The sequence below is a fragment of the Pseudogymnoascus verrucosus genome, assembly GCF_001662655.1.
Source record: "Pseudogymnoascus verrucosus strain UAMH 10579 unplaced genomic scaffold scaffold_10, whole genome shotgun sequence".
Lineage (NCBI taxonomy): Eukaryota > Fungi > Ascomycota > Leotiomycetes > Thelebolales > Thelebolaceae > Pseudogymnoascus > Pseudogymnoascus verrucosus.
In genome coordinates this window covers 162,289-177,382 of record NW_017263661.1, presented here as the reverse complement: position 1 = coordinate 177,382, position 15,094 = coordinate 162,289, and the positions used below count along the sequence as shown (strand labels likewise).

Here is a 15,094-nt window from a genome sequence, read left to right as displayed (position 1 = left end):
AACTACCCATCCTCTTTTGCAGACCGCCATTCGACAGGGTGTTATCCCCACCTGCTACTGCACCTTGCTTGCTCCTTGCCAATTTTTAGGTTTGGCCAAGTCTTATCCAATGGACACTTCTGGTTCTCTGCCTACCACCGATGGCGTCGGGCCGCCGGCAATGCGCAGGTCGCATCGGAAGACAAGGACTGGATGCAAAGCTTGCAAGGCTAGAAAAGTCAAAGTGAGTTTGCCCTTTAGCCCCAATATATTGCAAGGGCGATCTGCATCTGCATCTGCATACCACACACCTGGTGGTGGGTGACCATGGCCTGGACAGATCAGATGTCACGTGATGCAGATTGATATCTTTACAGTCCAGTCTGCCCATGGAATACTGAACTACTTGTCATATTTCCTGTTACATATATGGTGTTGTTTTTATTACTTATGGCTGATCTATGTGACCACTTCAATTGTAGTGCGACGAGCGAAAGCCTATTTGTCGAAGATGTGCGTACCGATCACTTGAGTGCGTGTATCTGTTGAAGCCAACGCCATTGGCGTCTGGAGGCCCATCGGAAGAGGATTCGCCGCAAACCCTTAGGCCTATAGACACAGAGAATCTTTCCGTTCAGAGTATAACCAGTTCGAGCAAGGCCGTCGAGAGTCCTCGGAGTGTCGATATGACCTCCGACATAAACAAGCTGCACCTGGAACTACTCCATAACTTCACCACCTCAACATGTCTCACTCTTAATAGCGACACAACAATCAGGGACTTATGGCGAATCAGTGTCCCGCGGCTGGCACTGGAATTTGACTTTGTCATGTACGCTGTGTTAGCCTTATCAGCGCTGCATCTGGCACGATTTTCCCCAGAACGATACGAATATTTAGTTGCGCAGGCCGCAATCCTCCACCAAAACGGCCTCCGTCTTGCAACAACAATTCTGCCAGACGTCACCCCAAAAAATTGCACCGGTGTCTACATATTCACAGCGATGACCTGCCTGATAACGCTGGCAAGTCCCCGAAAGCCGGAGGATATTCTCCTCGTCGGAGATTCCGGGATTTCGGAATGGCTCCTCCATTTCCGTGGAACTCGCTCGGTGATGAATAGGTCGAGAGAAATTATACTCTCGGGACCCATGGGACCGATGCTCTTAGCTGGCCGACAGAGAAGGACGCTGAGGGCAGAGATGGCTATCAAGCAAACTAGGGAAACGGAACAACTCGAGATACTCAACAATCTTATAAGAGGGAGCGTAACCGACCCATCAGACGTCCATTGCTACGCTGGGGCGATATTCGAGCTCCGTGGCTCGTTCAATATTGTTTACGCGCCTGGGTTCCAAGGATACGAATCTGCCGACGTCTTCCTCTGGCTTTTTGAGATCTCTGATGAGTATCTGAATCTTTTGAAAGAACGGCGACAAGAATCTTTGGCAATCTTTGCCTTTTATTGCGTGATCTTGAAGCGGTTTGATCCGTGCTGGTATATTAGTGGCTGGGGGGATCACCTTCTAGCTCGAATCTATCAACTACTAGATGAACAGCATCGACTTTGGATACGATGGCCGATCGAGGAGACTGGAATGATTATGTATTAATAAATAAGGACATAGGTCCACGTCATTCATCAGCGATAATTCAGCAAACGATGTTAGGCCGCTTGTTCAAATCAACGCGCCGATGGATACTAATAGTATCTACAACAGGAAACCTTTACCTACAACAAATATGCCTCTTATGTTCCGAATATTAGATAATGTCCGAGATAAAGCTAGCTGTTGGCATGGACAAGGGCGCTACTGCTGTTAAGCTGCGGACTATGGTAATAACGTGACTCACTCGGCCACTAAACACGATTTCGTCAGGACAATGCAGGACGACGTTATAAAGTCATGTAAAACCATGAAGCGATAATATTACGATCACCGATTCGGAAATCGATTGATGAACCGCCCCTCCATCCTTTTAAATGGATTTGTTTGACGAGTTGGAGAACTTGGCGGTTGCTGCCGTGTATGAGGAGCCCGACGATGACGACGATATACCGCATACAAATAAGGGAACAATTAAGATGTGGCAAGACCGCTTTGGCTACACATACGAAGAAGCTGCAGCGGTAATTGGAATCACTCAAAACGCTACGAAGCCATCTACTTTAACACAGCAAGCAACACTATCGCCTGCACAGGCACGCGCGGTTTATCTCCTCAGACTAAATGGTCCCATCTCTACCCCACAAAGGATTCAAATAGCCGCAAACCTTGAAACCATCCCAGAATCCCACCACGGAAGTAGCGTTGACGTGGATGCTGTGTTTTGCAAAGTCGATGGCCGGACAAAGATAGCCATCGAGAGCTGGCTTTCTAACCGGAATGGGCCTCTATTCAGACCTCTGTTTATCCCAGTCAAAATAGCCTACAAGGAACTATCCTCACACTCACTTTACCCAACACTCGGAAAGGACACAACGCTCCCGCAATTCAGGCCACAAGATTCACATTTACTCAGTGCACCCCACTCCTTTGGGCGAACACAAAACCAGTTCCCTGTTTGGTATTTCTTTTACGGTACCCTCGATAGTGTTCCCAAGCTATGCTCTCTTATTTCATTCTCTGGAGATGACATTCCGATTTTGTACGATGCCAGTGTAATGGGAGGGAGAATGGAGACATGGGGCAATGGAAAGTACAAAGCGCTTGTTAATGGATCCGAGAGGAGCTGCGTTAAGGGATCGGCATACCAAGTTATGTCAGAAGAACACGAGGATGCGCTGAGAAAATACGAGACTGATGCATACGAAGTTGTGAGGTGCTTAATTAAGATAGATGGTACTGCGGTTCCGGGTTGTACATTTAGATTTATAGGGGAAACTGATTGAGATATCTGATCGAATTCTCAGGCAGCCTTTGCTCCCTAATTGTATGTACATAATAGACCGTCGCCTATGGGACAACCTCGGAAAGCTCTTCAATTCCCACAGGAATGAGAACTTTGTACCAGGTATTACTCTCCCTCCTCAAACCCAATCATCTGTATTGGCCATTCCAGCACATCCCGATAGGAAGGATCGGTATTTGTTAAAATAACACCGAAAAGGTTTATGCTCCAACCATTAAGCCACCAAACTTCCTTCAATGCATCCAGCACTACACAATAATACCCTACAATCACCAAAGCAAGATTTTGCCGCTGATGAAGTAAGTCCAGGAACTCTTTAGGTAGTGTGTGGGCCCATTGCAATGCAATATGCGGATTATCTCTGTCCGTTTCTAGATTGTAAAAGACGGATTTCAGTGTCGAAATTGCAAGCGTGTAAACCGCCGTGTCTCGGCCATGATTCATATCGTTTAGGCGTGCAAAAGCCGCTTCCGTAGCTGTAGGTAAAGCTCCAGTGTGGCTATGAGGAGCAGGAAATATGGGGGTTCCCGTCCCGCGATCCAGCCCATCTGCGGCATTGACAACACTTTGCCACCCATGTGAAAGGAGGAAGATCTGTGATAGGCGGTCGATGAGTTCTATACCCGGCGGTTTTGTTCCTCGTGGCCGAGAGATTCCAAAGGCATACATGATGGTTATACCTGCGAATGCAATACTCGCTGAATAGTTTTCCTTGTTGATATTCGATAGAATGGAGTAATATAGTTCAAGTCCTTGTGTGTGATGGATAGTGGCGATTTTAGTGTATGGTTCGGTATCTGAGTGGGAGTCTGCAAGGTGTAGGGCAGAAAGTGCGAGAAGTCCGTGGAGGAGAAACGGGTGTTTCCTTGCTTGTTCTAGGATAACAGTTTGACATATTTCTTTCGCGGCGAGGTTGGTTGGTGGATTGACGGTATGCACAGTCTTCGTAAACCAGTGGATTATGAGATCTATGTTATCGAGGTTGAGTGTTGATTCTTTTATGGTTGATGGCTTTTCTTCTTGTGTTTTCAGGCTGTACTGAGGTGGTGAGGCTCCATCTCTTGTGCCATGTTCCTCTTTGTCTGTTAATGAGGGTGGTTCTCGATGCACCCAGATTACTGAAGTTGATGGATAGGTACAGACTAGGTCGCGTAGAGTACACTTCTTACAGCTGGGCTTTTCCTCGTCGCACTTTGGTCGCAAACATAGTAGAGTCAGTAACTGACCCATGATAATTGTTCTGTGTTTAAAAACCAAATCTGAAGGAGTATGTTGTAACTATTAATGAAGATGCATACCTTGATACGGCGTTTCTTACAGGCAAGGCAACCGCGACGAGATTTTGAATGCGATTTCCGGGTCATAATATCCTATTCAGCATTCCGTACCAAAAATACCTCCAGCTCCCTTCAGGACAGAAGGCTTTCTAAGTCCAGCAAGCCAATCAGATGTTGCAGCAAGCACTAATTGGCATCAATTGTATGGACCGCAGGTTTCTGAAGCTAGAGGTGCAAGGCAGTTGGGACAAGCTCAGATGCGTGGTTCTCGTGTAGAATATACGTTTTGGGATATTGCATACGAGGGATTGAAGTATTTAAGTGTCGATTAAAGGTTCTGGGTCGTCCCACCCTTGCTAAGCTGTTGCGCACTCGAGACCGGCAGTCAGTGAGGTTCAGGCGCTAAGTTGCGTATTCGTTCTGCATTTCCTAAAGTAGACTAGGTTGAAAGTTTTACTTCGCGACCCGTTCGCGACCCGTTTTAGGAGCCACAGCTTTCGGCGTCTAATCCCAAAAACCCATGCCCATACTCTTCACTCTTTTCCTATCACAAACATTAAATCGAATATAATGGGTTTTCGTATTCGTCTTAACGACCTAGTTACGGTAAGGCAGTTTCGTACGCGCAACCTTCTATATATATTGTACTATGCATGACATGGAGGTATATATATTGAAGACCGCGATTTCTCTTGCATTCAGCTCACATCATCCAACGCCTTGAATTCTGTCCTCAATAAGTCTAGCCACAAACTACACATATGGATATTACACTCATTCGAGAGCCCGGAGGCAACATCACTGGCGCTATCTTTTTCCCCTACACACCCTCGCTCCCAGCGGCTTACGTCTTTATGGGCTCGTTTGCCTTTCTTACTATCGCACACATTATTTACATGTTTCCACTGCGGTCATGGTACTTTTTGTCCTTTATTTTAGGCGGCATCTGTCAGTTCTCTTCATAATTCTAATCCCTCACTGCTAACCCCCTCAGGCGAGACCTTTGGTTATTATGGGCGCACCAAAGCTCACGAAAACATATCTGAAATCGGTTCTTGGATGCTACAGAACGTACTCATCCTCGGCGGCCCTACCTTTCTTGCTGCCACTGTATACATGACGCTAGGCCGGTACATAGTCGCCCTCGACGCTCACGATCACGCAATGATCGCCCCCCGTTGGATCACACGCATCTACATCCTTATCGATGTTCTTTGCTTTGTTAGCCAGTTCATGGGTGCAGGCATCCAGGCTTCAGGTGACCCTAAGATCATTAACATTGGCAATAAGGCAATTCTTGGGGGCTTAATCTTCCAGCTCGTCGCCTTCGCCTTCTTCGTCCTGATGGCTATCCGTGTGCATTCCCGACTCAATGGCCGGCACGAGGTCTACACGGCGATGCCATCGCGCTGGCCCATGAGCAGGAAGTACTTCTGGGGCCTGTATGTAGTGAGCGTGCTTTTTATTGTGCGTAACTTGGTGCGCGCCATCGAATATGCGCAACAAGCTACCAGTGGGGGCATTTCCTATGCGACGCGGAATACAGATGGCACCATCACTATACCTAAGAAGGAAGGATCTGGCTCGATTGGCTCTAACGAGATCTTTCTGTATATTTTCGACGCGGCGCCAATGGCTCTAGTGGCCTTGACCTTTTTATTGCTGCATCCCGGCAGAATGTTGAAGGCAGTGAGGTCGGGAAAAGGCGAGAGACTGCTAGAAATGGAGACTGGGATCACGATGACGGGCTAGATCCCTCTCGGTAGCTATTTTCAGAATGAACTTGTTGAGTTTTTGAAAAGCTACACGTCGCATACTTTAAAACATGGACAGGTGAACAGGCTATATGCTTTCTAAGTTGTAGAGGAGATGGCTATGGATGTAAGTAGTCTTTCTGTTTCTTCGCTCCAACGTGTTTATTATTAGACCACATTGTCTCTGACATGCACTACTGACACAAATTCTAGGCCCAAAAGGCCTTCACTTCTCCGACACCGGTCCGGAAAGTGGCAGTGGCACACACTCTACCATTTCCCAGTGCATGACATTCAAAGGTGGTGCTGGCCCCGAAAAACTGCACCCCCTCCAAATTTGAGATCTCCGATATCAACATCCACTCCGCCCGCGTGACCACAAAGGATACCAAGGTTACGGCCTCCAATGTATTGCCGTCAAACCTAGGCGCAATATTAAGATCACGAATGAAGATCTTGTATTGAAGCCGAGCTGGACTAAGACCGACTCATTTTTGTATTCAGATGTCTTTAATACGCGCGGCCTTAATTGCACGGGTCCCGCATGCGAGGGCGCGAGTAGTACGGGAGGGTGTGAGATATCTTGTGTGGCTTATCCAGATGTCTCAAATGGTCTGGTAAAAATTTCGTGCTCCCAAAATAAACCCGTGTTCTAGATTGTTGCTTCGAGTCAATTTGAGACACGGCATCTTGGAGGCCGCTTTAGAATGCCACCTGTAGCGCAGTATCTTGGATTATATCGTTATCATAGTTAACTCTAATGCTTAATTTTCATGACAACCACACCTGAATACCGGCTACTGGGAGCATGTAGAGAATATCAGATGATATAAAAATCCGTTAATAAAATTTACTTCCCTCTCACTGGTGTATCAACGGGCCAATCTCGCTAAAAAAATCACATCTCGCCTGCAGGTGAATATTCACAACCTCCATCTCCGTAGTATTAGTCTCAAGCCGAATCCGATTCATCCCCTTCTCCCCGCCCCACTGTTCCCACCTTGGGCTCCCCTCCATCCGAAACACATTCGGGTCGTACGTCCGGATAAAGCTTGTCCAGTATCCCTGCATCAAGGGAACCGCATTTTTGTTTATCGAGTAGTATGATGCCGGCGCCGCGCCGCGCGAATACTCTGGCCCAAAAATCGCAGACACTTCAATAGTGTGCGAAACGCCAAGGCCGTTGGCTTTGCTGACAGGGTCTTCGACGTTGTAGCGGTAGTTCCAGCTAGGGATCGATTTATTGGCGTATACGGCGCTGAGGTACATTGCGGGACACATGTAGCGCATGTGGCCGTAGGCGTCGGAGGTGGACTGCCAGTAGCGACCGGCATTTGGATATTTGTTGCCCTCTGGGTATAACTCATCGATACGCGCGAGATGCTCCTTGGTAAGTAGGGGAAATTGCGTGCGGAGAAAGTAATTCATCGCTGTGGCGGTATCAGCCGACATTGGGGCGAAGATTGTACCGCCGTTTGTATCATCACTAGGCTGTGATCAGCGGGTTTGGAGAAAACTGTGAGAGTGGGAACATACCCGAAAATTACGGGAACTTTGATGAATTTTCCCTGTCCAAAAAGATTATATGTAAAATCGGTTGTGATATCTCCATCAACAACGTTTGAGTACATAAAGAGCGGTAGATCATCCATTCCCCCTGGTGTTGGGATGTTGAAATTGACAGACTGTAAATCTCTTTCCGAGAGCTCTCGTAAACAAGCCAAAGTGTCAGAGGCCGACTTGCAACCAGCGCGTTCCACCAGGGCGTCGTATTGGTACTGGCTCTCTTTAACAGTAAACTGGACTCCAAAAGATGGACTCTCGGCAGCCGTAGCATGGAACAGGTTATCATCACGACCGCCATATGCCGTTAAATGAAGATCGATGGATGCTGCTCCAGCGCTGCATCCTCCGAGCGTGACATGTTTGGGATCTCCACCAAACTGCTCATCCGTTAGCTAGCTTCCAGAGGTTAAAAAATGAAGATAATCGTACCTCGCTAATATGTCTTTGCACCCACTCAAACACCTTCCTCTGGTCTTTCAGTCCAATATTAAAATCGCCTCCTTTCCTAATCTCATCACTGGCCAAAAATCCGTAGGGACCAACACGATAATTAAATGTGATGACAATAATATTATTGTCAGAGGCTTTGACGAGACCCACGCCACTGTAGTTAGGATTGGAATTCGAATTGAAGCCGCCACCTTGAATATAAATAAAAACTGGCAGTGGTTTCCCTTGTTTGGCGTTTGTAGGCGCGTAGACGTCTAAGAAGAGGCAGTCTTCTGAGTAACCCGCGGTATTGGGAGGTGCAGTTGTCGAGATGCATACATTGCCAAACTGTAAAGACGCACTTAAGTTAATTTCTCAAAAAACTAATAGGACGGTGCGCGAGACTTACTGCGTCTGCCCTTTGTAGAGTTGTGGTCTTGAGAGGATCTGTGGGCGCCCTAAATCGCAAGTCTCCTACTGGAGGCGCAGCATATCGTATGCCGAGCCACCGCGATACACCATTCTCAAGAGAGGTCCCTTGATATGAAGAGTAGCCCAGATCAACAACATTGACATCTGGCTCAGCTGGAAGCGCAAGCACAGAGACAGTAAATAGCGGCAGTATATACAAAATAGCCGCTAACATCATGACCGAGAGGCGCTGGCAACAACTCCAGAAGAAACAAAACCACAAAACATAGGATGACAAGGCACGAGAGGCACCCACCTGATTAAATACCTACCTAGTAATCTATCACATTGACGATAATGACCTACTAGCATCGTCTGTTCGTGACCTACCAGTTACTGCCAGCACCTAACCGGTTACTCGTGTAAAGTTCGGAATTGGCGGCGAAGGTCTGTCATCTCCGAGGCTGTACCAAGCTTAATTCTGACGTTGCATTAGTGGGGCCGATGGGCCCAATCAATGTGGGGTAAAACTCTCACCGGACACAATAAATTGTGCCGATCAAGACGAAATATTGGCCGAAGGATCTCAGAACGAATAGTGCGCGTGTAGAATATGATTCATCCCCTAACCGTCTCGACCTCGGCCTCTGAAGTAAGATCCGGTAGGAATGCCTTGCAAGGCATGCAGCCACATGCAGCCAGATATAGGTCCGATAGGAACGCAGTGTTTGTTGATTTGTATGGATGGTATGCTTCGTTCCATTCCATAGACATACGACGAAGTGCATCGTTTGAATATCGCCGCTTCCGTCGAATTACAGGTCTTGGCATGCAACTTCAGACGTAAAGCGCCGCAACTCCGCGGGTTTGACACGCCTAGACCGTACCCTTAGCGCCGTCTGGACCCAAGGGTACGTCATCTGAGCCTCATAATATGCTTATCACAAAGAGTTATAATAGCAGATCAACGCTCACAAGTTAATAGCTGCTACTGCAAGCTAGAGTAGCCGAAATTTATGCGATGGCAGAGAAAGACACCGGAGAGCGAAAGTGGAATGCACAGAGCGAAAACGGAGATTAAGCTGAAATAGGATGTGTCGGGACCCTCGCGATGGCTGAGCTCAAGTGTGACAGCGATAAAGTGGTATCACGAGGAATATGTTCTGCCAATATTTATTTCTCTTGGGTTGCACATCTTGCAATTCCTCCCCCCTTCCCCTATTTCCAGCTGTCTCGCGAGCTTCGGAAAGATATGACCGTCTCCAGCCGTCTCCAGGCGGTGTTTCATATACCCTATATTCATCTCGGTGAACATAGGATACCACCCATCACCACACTCTGTCGCACAGTCGGCCGACTAAATCAGGACTCATGATTTTGCTAAGTGGTAAATTTTGATTTTATATAGTAGAGTGAGCTTATCTAGCGTCAAGCAACAAACGTGAATTACAAATATCGCTCGACCAAGTATAACGCCCCGGGTCTAAAGCTCCGGCTATCCAAGACAAATATAGCAAAAATGAACCCATATATGAAAGCAAAATATTCTTTCGCCAACCCCATTCTACAGCTTGAATCCACCAGGCACCCTCTTCTGGAACACCTGGAGCGGATCGTACTTATGGCTGGCCGCCTTTAGCTTCGCCACATTCTTGGCTCCGTATCCTGTGATCGGGGTCTGGGTCTTGTGTGCGTAGTTCAGGTACTCGTACTCATTAAAGGTCCCCTTCTTCTGGGCGAAAGCGTTGGCCTTAGCAAGCGTGTCAATTATAGCCTCGGTGACTGCCTTCTCGTCGGAGGGGTTTGGCCAAGAGGCACTCATAAGCGCCACTAGAACAATGTCATTAGTTATGTGTCAAGTGACGCCAGCAAAGATACGAGAGAACGGTGTCACTTACGAACTAGGTTGCCGCTCGATTCATGGAGACCGAGGGAGTTCCCGCCCTTAATATCACCCCACTTCGTAATTTGGGTTGGCAATGGCTGAAGCGAAAGGGACCAAACCAGGCCTTCAACGTCGGCAACAGGCTGCAGCGAAGTGTTGGCTTGGTTGAATAGGTTGGTGATGGTTTCCAGGTCATTCGCATATGTCTGAGTGTACATGATTTGGCCTCTCCCATAAGGAGTGGAGCCCTCCATCTCTATTCCAAAGTCGGACATGTTGCTGATGCGCATGGTGCTGAACAGCTGGGGCTGGATGCTGGTGAAATCATTGAAAACTGGTGGGTACTCCTGCGCTTTCGTATATTCATAGTTGTTGGAGACGAACCACCCTCCTTGGCTCTTACTGTAGCCATAGCTATTAATAATGGCACCATACTCGTCAAAGTTCTTCTGGCCATTGAAGTTGACAAAGGCAGCGAGGTGTTGTGGAGCTGTGGAAATTGGATAAACGACGCTTCCACCCCAGAATTTACCTTGGTCGAAAACTTCGAGATCAATGCGAGTGACAACGCCGAGGTTGTTGCTGCCTCCCTTGAGAGCGGACCAAAGTGTCGGGTTGGTCTTAGCGTTTGCAACGACAACTTTACCAGATGCAAGGACAACCTTGGCATGTGAGCACAGCAATCCCCAAAATATATATTCAGAATTCATGTCTTACCTCGAATTCGGTAACAGTATCGCAGACGAAGCCATATCGTGGCGCAAAGAAGGACATGCCGCCTCCGGTTGTGAGGCCGCCAACTCCAACAGAAGCAACACGGCCACCTGATACTCCGAGCCCAAGAGCATCAAGCTTCAGGTAGACATCAATCCACCTGTTTCCTGGTCCAATTGAAACCGTCTTCCTATTTTCTGCGGGGGTGACGTGGTTGAGCGCACTCAGGTCGATGTCAACTCCGTCCTGAATCGTCGCCGATCCGGCCCATGGCGTATGGCCACCACTTCGAACTGCGAACTGGCACGCGCGACCCGAGAATTGCCCTGCCAGTGAGGGCGTGCTCAAGATTCCGACAGCTTCTTGGACATCCTTAGTTGTTGCTGGGGACACAATACAGGCTGGTGTAATGACATTATTCTGTTCGGAGAAGTACGAGCCAATGGATGCGTTGTAAGGCGCACTGTTTGGGAAGGATATTTTGGAGCCCAGTCCAAGCTTCAGAATTTGGCACTGGAAAGCATTGTTAACTTTACTCCTAGCATCGGCTGCAAAGCTTGAGACATTGCATCGCACTTACGCAGTACGACCCCGGCGACGTGGCCGTCGCTGCAACCGCAGCTGCAGCCGCCGCATCGCGAGCTTCAACATTGCCAGTGGGGTTAGCAGAAACCAGGCCAACCAGGCCCAGCAAGGCTGCCGAGCTCCCAATTGAAAGCTGCATGACTTTCGTGCTGCTGTCTCTTAAAATATGGGATGAGAGGTCGCACTTGGCTTTGCCTTTCGCAGAAGCAGGACGAGTCAGAGGTCTCAAGGTGAGATGAAGAAATTAAAAGTCGGTAAAGGGAAGCCTCGTCATAATAAGTACTGAAGGATGCGCAGCGCTTACTTACTTTACCCACGTGTAGTCCGGTCATACCACATCAGCGATCTCCGCCTGACGATCTGTTGCATTATTCCTCTGAAGCTTACCGAATGACCCATGTTTCTGAGACCCCAATACACCCAGCAGGAGAGCAGAATGGTACTGCAGGTCGCGTGGGTTGAATTTGAGGCCGACATTTCCGTAATGGTGGCGGAGCATTGTACCTGGGGGAAAATAACTCTATTTGCAAAACAAAAAGGCTTTTACCGTGCCGTATCTGACCAACGATTTGGTGCCCTGCCAAGTCGCTGACAAGAACAGTGCGACGTGGCAGTTGGTTCCGAAGCTCCGGATTTTAGCGAGGGTGTTTGCTTCCTTCACACGTTATTCCCACGTAATCGTAATCCGGTTGCCAGCAGCGCCGTATTCGTATTCACTTACTCTGCATACTATACTGTACCCTGCAGTTTCCGGTGAAAGTAAGTATTGATATCCGCAGAGCCCCGATCTATCGGTGACGACGAAGCTGATTGTAGCACCAACGGACAAATGTCGATTCCATTTAAAGTCAGGGCCAGGAACACTGTCCGTGCACTGTAACCAAACGCCGAGCACCTGATTTCAACACTAGATCCTGCCAAGACTCTGCCAATGTGACGCCGTCACGGGTAACGCCAGCGGGCTTCCCGTTGGTGGATCAAAGCCGCAGGTGGGTCAAGGGACAGTATTCCATCTTTCATCCATAAAAGGACTTCTTGTGCATGTCGAGTTTGCCAAATCTGAAAAGAAGAAATTTGCACTTGCAAAACCTTGGGCTCCATACTGGAGTATAGCCCGTCTTCGATCCTGCGATCACCCTGTTCACGCGACTAATATGCTCTTGTCAAACCACGAACATGTTGCATTAGAAAACGTTTGCCTAACCATGAATGTCATACTTCGCGAATGAGGTGGCCCAACAGCGCATATTATTAGAATATAGAACGGTAATATCACCTTCGGGCGCTATATACTATAGAGTTTAGAGCATAGAGTTAGGCTTGCGGTAGGGCTAAATAATTAGAAGCTCAAGCTCTGTTTGAGCCGGAACATACAATATTAACATCAAGCGGGCACCGCAATTTTTTTCCACAATAGCTAGTGGACAGAGACTCGCTCAATGTTGTAATAATTGGACTTGCACAATCATATGTTCGAGCTGCTGCATATTTTAAATTTGCTAAATATTACATCTTCTAACCTGTAGCTCTTCCGCAGCCACACACACTGAAATATAATTCCTCAACCACGTTTGCGCAAGTGTAGTGACTGTGTCCACCTCAGCATTTCTCCTCTCCGGCTCCTTGTCCCAATCCATCATTCTCCCCTGCTGATCCACTCAGCCGACTCTCCATAATATCAAGGGCCTTACGCCCCATATCAATTCATATGGAATGGCCAAGTCCAGGCTACCAATTGCACGAGATCTGGTTGGTAGGCTCCCAGATTAGAGTCTCTTTGATAAACCCGCAACCCCCCAAGTCATGCTGTTTAATCCCCCAGCACTTCTTAATGTTCTTATCCCTGTAGATGCGATGCATGCGCTTGTTCTTCTTGTCGATGCAGACGTCCTGCTTGACACCACAGCCTGTAAAACTGAAGCATCCGTCCCCGTTAGTCTTGACCCGACCACACTTGCCACAATGGTTCCAACGGCCGTGGTATTCCATCGTGACGAGGGGGATGGGAGGGGCGCCCCCGACTCCAGGCTGCGGGATAACTGTCCATTGGTAGATCAAGTCTACGCCGTCGTTGTAATCAGGACAGTTGCCTTGACCGCAAGCGCCGCCTCTTGCTAGAATCCCATTGGGAAGATTCGATGATTGGAAATCATCTGCAATAGAGTCTTTGGCCATGGTAACTGTTTCGGTGACGGCGACTGGGGTGGCACTAACGGCGATGAATGCCATCGCCATAACAAGGGCTTGCTTGAGAGAAACCATGATGAGAATTTGCAATGATTATCCGAAGTATAAGCAAAAATCCGTGTGCTTCTTAGCTACTGTTTGAGCTAATGTTTGTCGTGGATGCTTTCTTCATTGTGAGAATTGTTCGAGATATATATACAAAATAGTAGCCCCCAAGGCGCCCATCAATGTTTTGGTGATACTGACAGAGGTTGGCTCCAAGATGGCGGTAACCAGCATAATACGAGGTCATTTGAGTTGCAAATCTCAAGCTGAGCCTTCAATTAATTTGCTTTGGGAGTGTTGTATAATAATAGTTGCACCGTGGGGGGCGGCTACATCATTGTAAGCGAATTATGTGGATACTTTAAATCCTTCGAATCCTTTCAATCCTTCAAACAACACTCTAATTCCTCAGTATAAGTTTAAACGTGTAACCGTGCGCTGGTAAACTCTCACTAGCGCTCTTTTGGGGGTGCAGACACGAGAACAACCCTTGCTATCCCGGTTATCGGTCTCAATGTGGCAATTGACGATGGGATCTCCCCTCTAATGATGCCAGCTTACAGCCACCTTTAAATCCTTCAAATGCTTCGAACAGCCCACTGATTCTTCGATATAAGCATAGACGTACAGATGTGCAGTAGTACTCTCTAATTAGTGTTCCTTTGGGGTCCAGACACGAGAACAACCCTTGTACAGAGACATAAATCTCAATGTGGCAATTGACGATAGTATTCCCGCCCTTCCGATGGCAGTTTAGAGCCACATACCAGTACATGTTGGAGCTATTGGCTCTAAATCTCCAGATCGACCTAAAATAAGTGTCTCATCGGGGCTGGAAAATATTAGATTGGTGCGGAGTTTGCCAAATTCAAGCCAAAAATCAGAGTGACAAAGGGGCACACAAAATACGTAGGTCCATTAGATATTCTGCAGCCTAACTAAATGCTGTATTATGCTAATATTTCTTGCCTTGCCACCTTTGGCATCATTTTGTATTACTGAAGCAGGCACCCGTGTCACACAGACAAGCCTTACTTTTTGCTGTCGAGTAAGGGGCGTTGTGGCACTCGATGCATGTTCGCATGGAAACTCCTCAGCCGCCGTAGGATTTTACCCCAATTCTCTGTTAATTGGGTGGCATCGTGTTTATTTGTCGGCTCTGGCGTAAATCAAGATTTTATGCTTGTTAGATTACACACGAATCCTCATTGGCGGCTGTACTGTACATTTATCCACCTTTGAGTCTAAAGCGCCAGCACAGCCTCCAACATTATTAGTAGTATTTCCACCAAGACTCGCTATTTATACGCGATGGAAACACTGTCTCCCACCCCCTTGGTCCGCATCTG

The 15,094-nt window shown here is 47.8% G+C and overlaps 6 protein-coding genes across 6 annotated transcripts; 3 read left to right on the top strand and 3 right to left on the bottom strand.

Moving 5' to 3' along the window:
- Positions 1 to 665: 665 nt before the first annotated feature.
- VE01_03297 (uncharacterized protein) lies at positions 666 to 1,581 on the top strand (the record flags this gene model as incomplete). Its single annotated transcript, XM_018272793.1, has 2 exons — positions 666 to 1,477; positions 1,539 to 1,581. 2 exons carry the CDS (start codon positions 666 to 668, stop codon positions 1,579 to 1,581), a joined length of 855 nt encoding a protein of 284 aa, XP_018132603.1.
- A 382-nt stretch (positions 1,582 to 1,963) lies between these two features.
- On the top strand, positions 1,964 to 2,872 carry VE01_03296 (uncharacterized protein; the record flags this gene model as incomplete). Its single annotated transcript, XM_018272792.1, has 1 exon — positions 1,964 to 2,872. The coding sequence occupies one exon, from the start codon at positions 1,964 to 1,966 to the stop codon at positions 2,870 to 2,872; it is 909 nt and encodes a 302-aa protein (XP_018132604.1).
- A 1,798-nt stretch (positions 2,873 to 4,670) lies between these two features.
- On the top strand, positions 4,671 to 6,697 carry VE01_03295 (uncharacterized protein). Its single transcript, XM_018272791.2, has 3 exons — positions 4,671 to 5,117; positions 5,164 to 6,050; positions 6,137 to 6,697. The coding sequence occupies exons 1-2, from the start codon at positions 4,931 to 4,933 to the stop codon at positions 5,919 to 5,921; spliced, it is 945 nt and encodes a 314-aa protein (XP_018132601.1). The 5' UTR covers positions 4,671 to 4,930; the 3' UTR covers positions 5,922 to 6,050; positions 6,137 to 6,697.
- Positions 6,698 to 6,784: 87 nt separating this feature from the next.
- Positions 6,785 to 8,661, bottom strand: VE01_03294 (uncharacterized protein; the record flags this gene model as incomplete). Its single annotated transcript, XM_018272790.2, has 4 exons — positions 8,328 to 8,661; positions 7,919 to 8,266; positions 7,460 to 7,866; positions 6,785 to 7,409 (listed from the first exon to the last, which is right to left on the bottom strand). Exons 1-4 carry the CDS (start codon positions 8,565 to 8,567, stop codon positions 6,785 to 6,787), a joined length of 1,620 nt encoding a protein of 539 aa, XP_018132602.2. The 5' UTR covers positions 8,568 to 8,661.
- A 1,052-nt stretch (positions 8,662 to 9,713) lies between these two features.
- On the bottom strand, positions 9,714 to 12,160 carry VE01_03293 (uncharacterized protein). Its single transcript, XM_018272789.2, has 4 exons — positions 11,509 to 12,160; positions 10,932 to 11,441; positions 10,228 to 10,876; positions 9,714 to 10,159 (listed from the first exon to the last, which is right to left on the bottom strand). Exons 1-4 carry the CDS (start codon positions 11,650 to 11,652, stop codon positions 9,894 to 9,896), a joined length of 1,569 nt encoding a protein of 522 aa, XP_018132599.1. The 5' UTR covers positions 11,653 to 12,160; the 3' UTR covers positions 9,714 to 9,893.
- Positions 12,161 to 13,241: 1,081 nt separating this feature from the next.
- VE01_03292 (uncharacterized protein) lies at positions 13,242 to 13,775 on the bottom strand (the record flags this gene model as incomplete). The annotated part of the gene is made up of 1 exon (XM_018272788.1): positions 13,242 to 13,775. One exon carries the CDS (start codon positions 13,773 to 13,775, stop codon positions 13,242 to 13,244), a length of 534 nt encoding a protein of 177 aa, XP_018132600.1.
- Between the last annotated feature and the right edge of the window lie 1,319 nt (positions 13,776 to 15,094).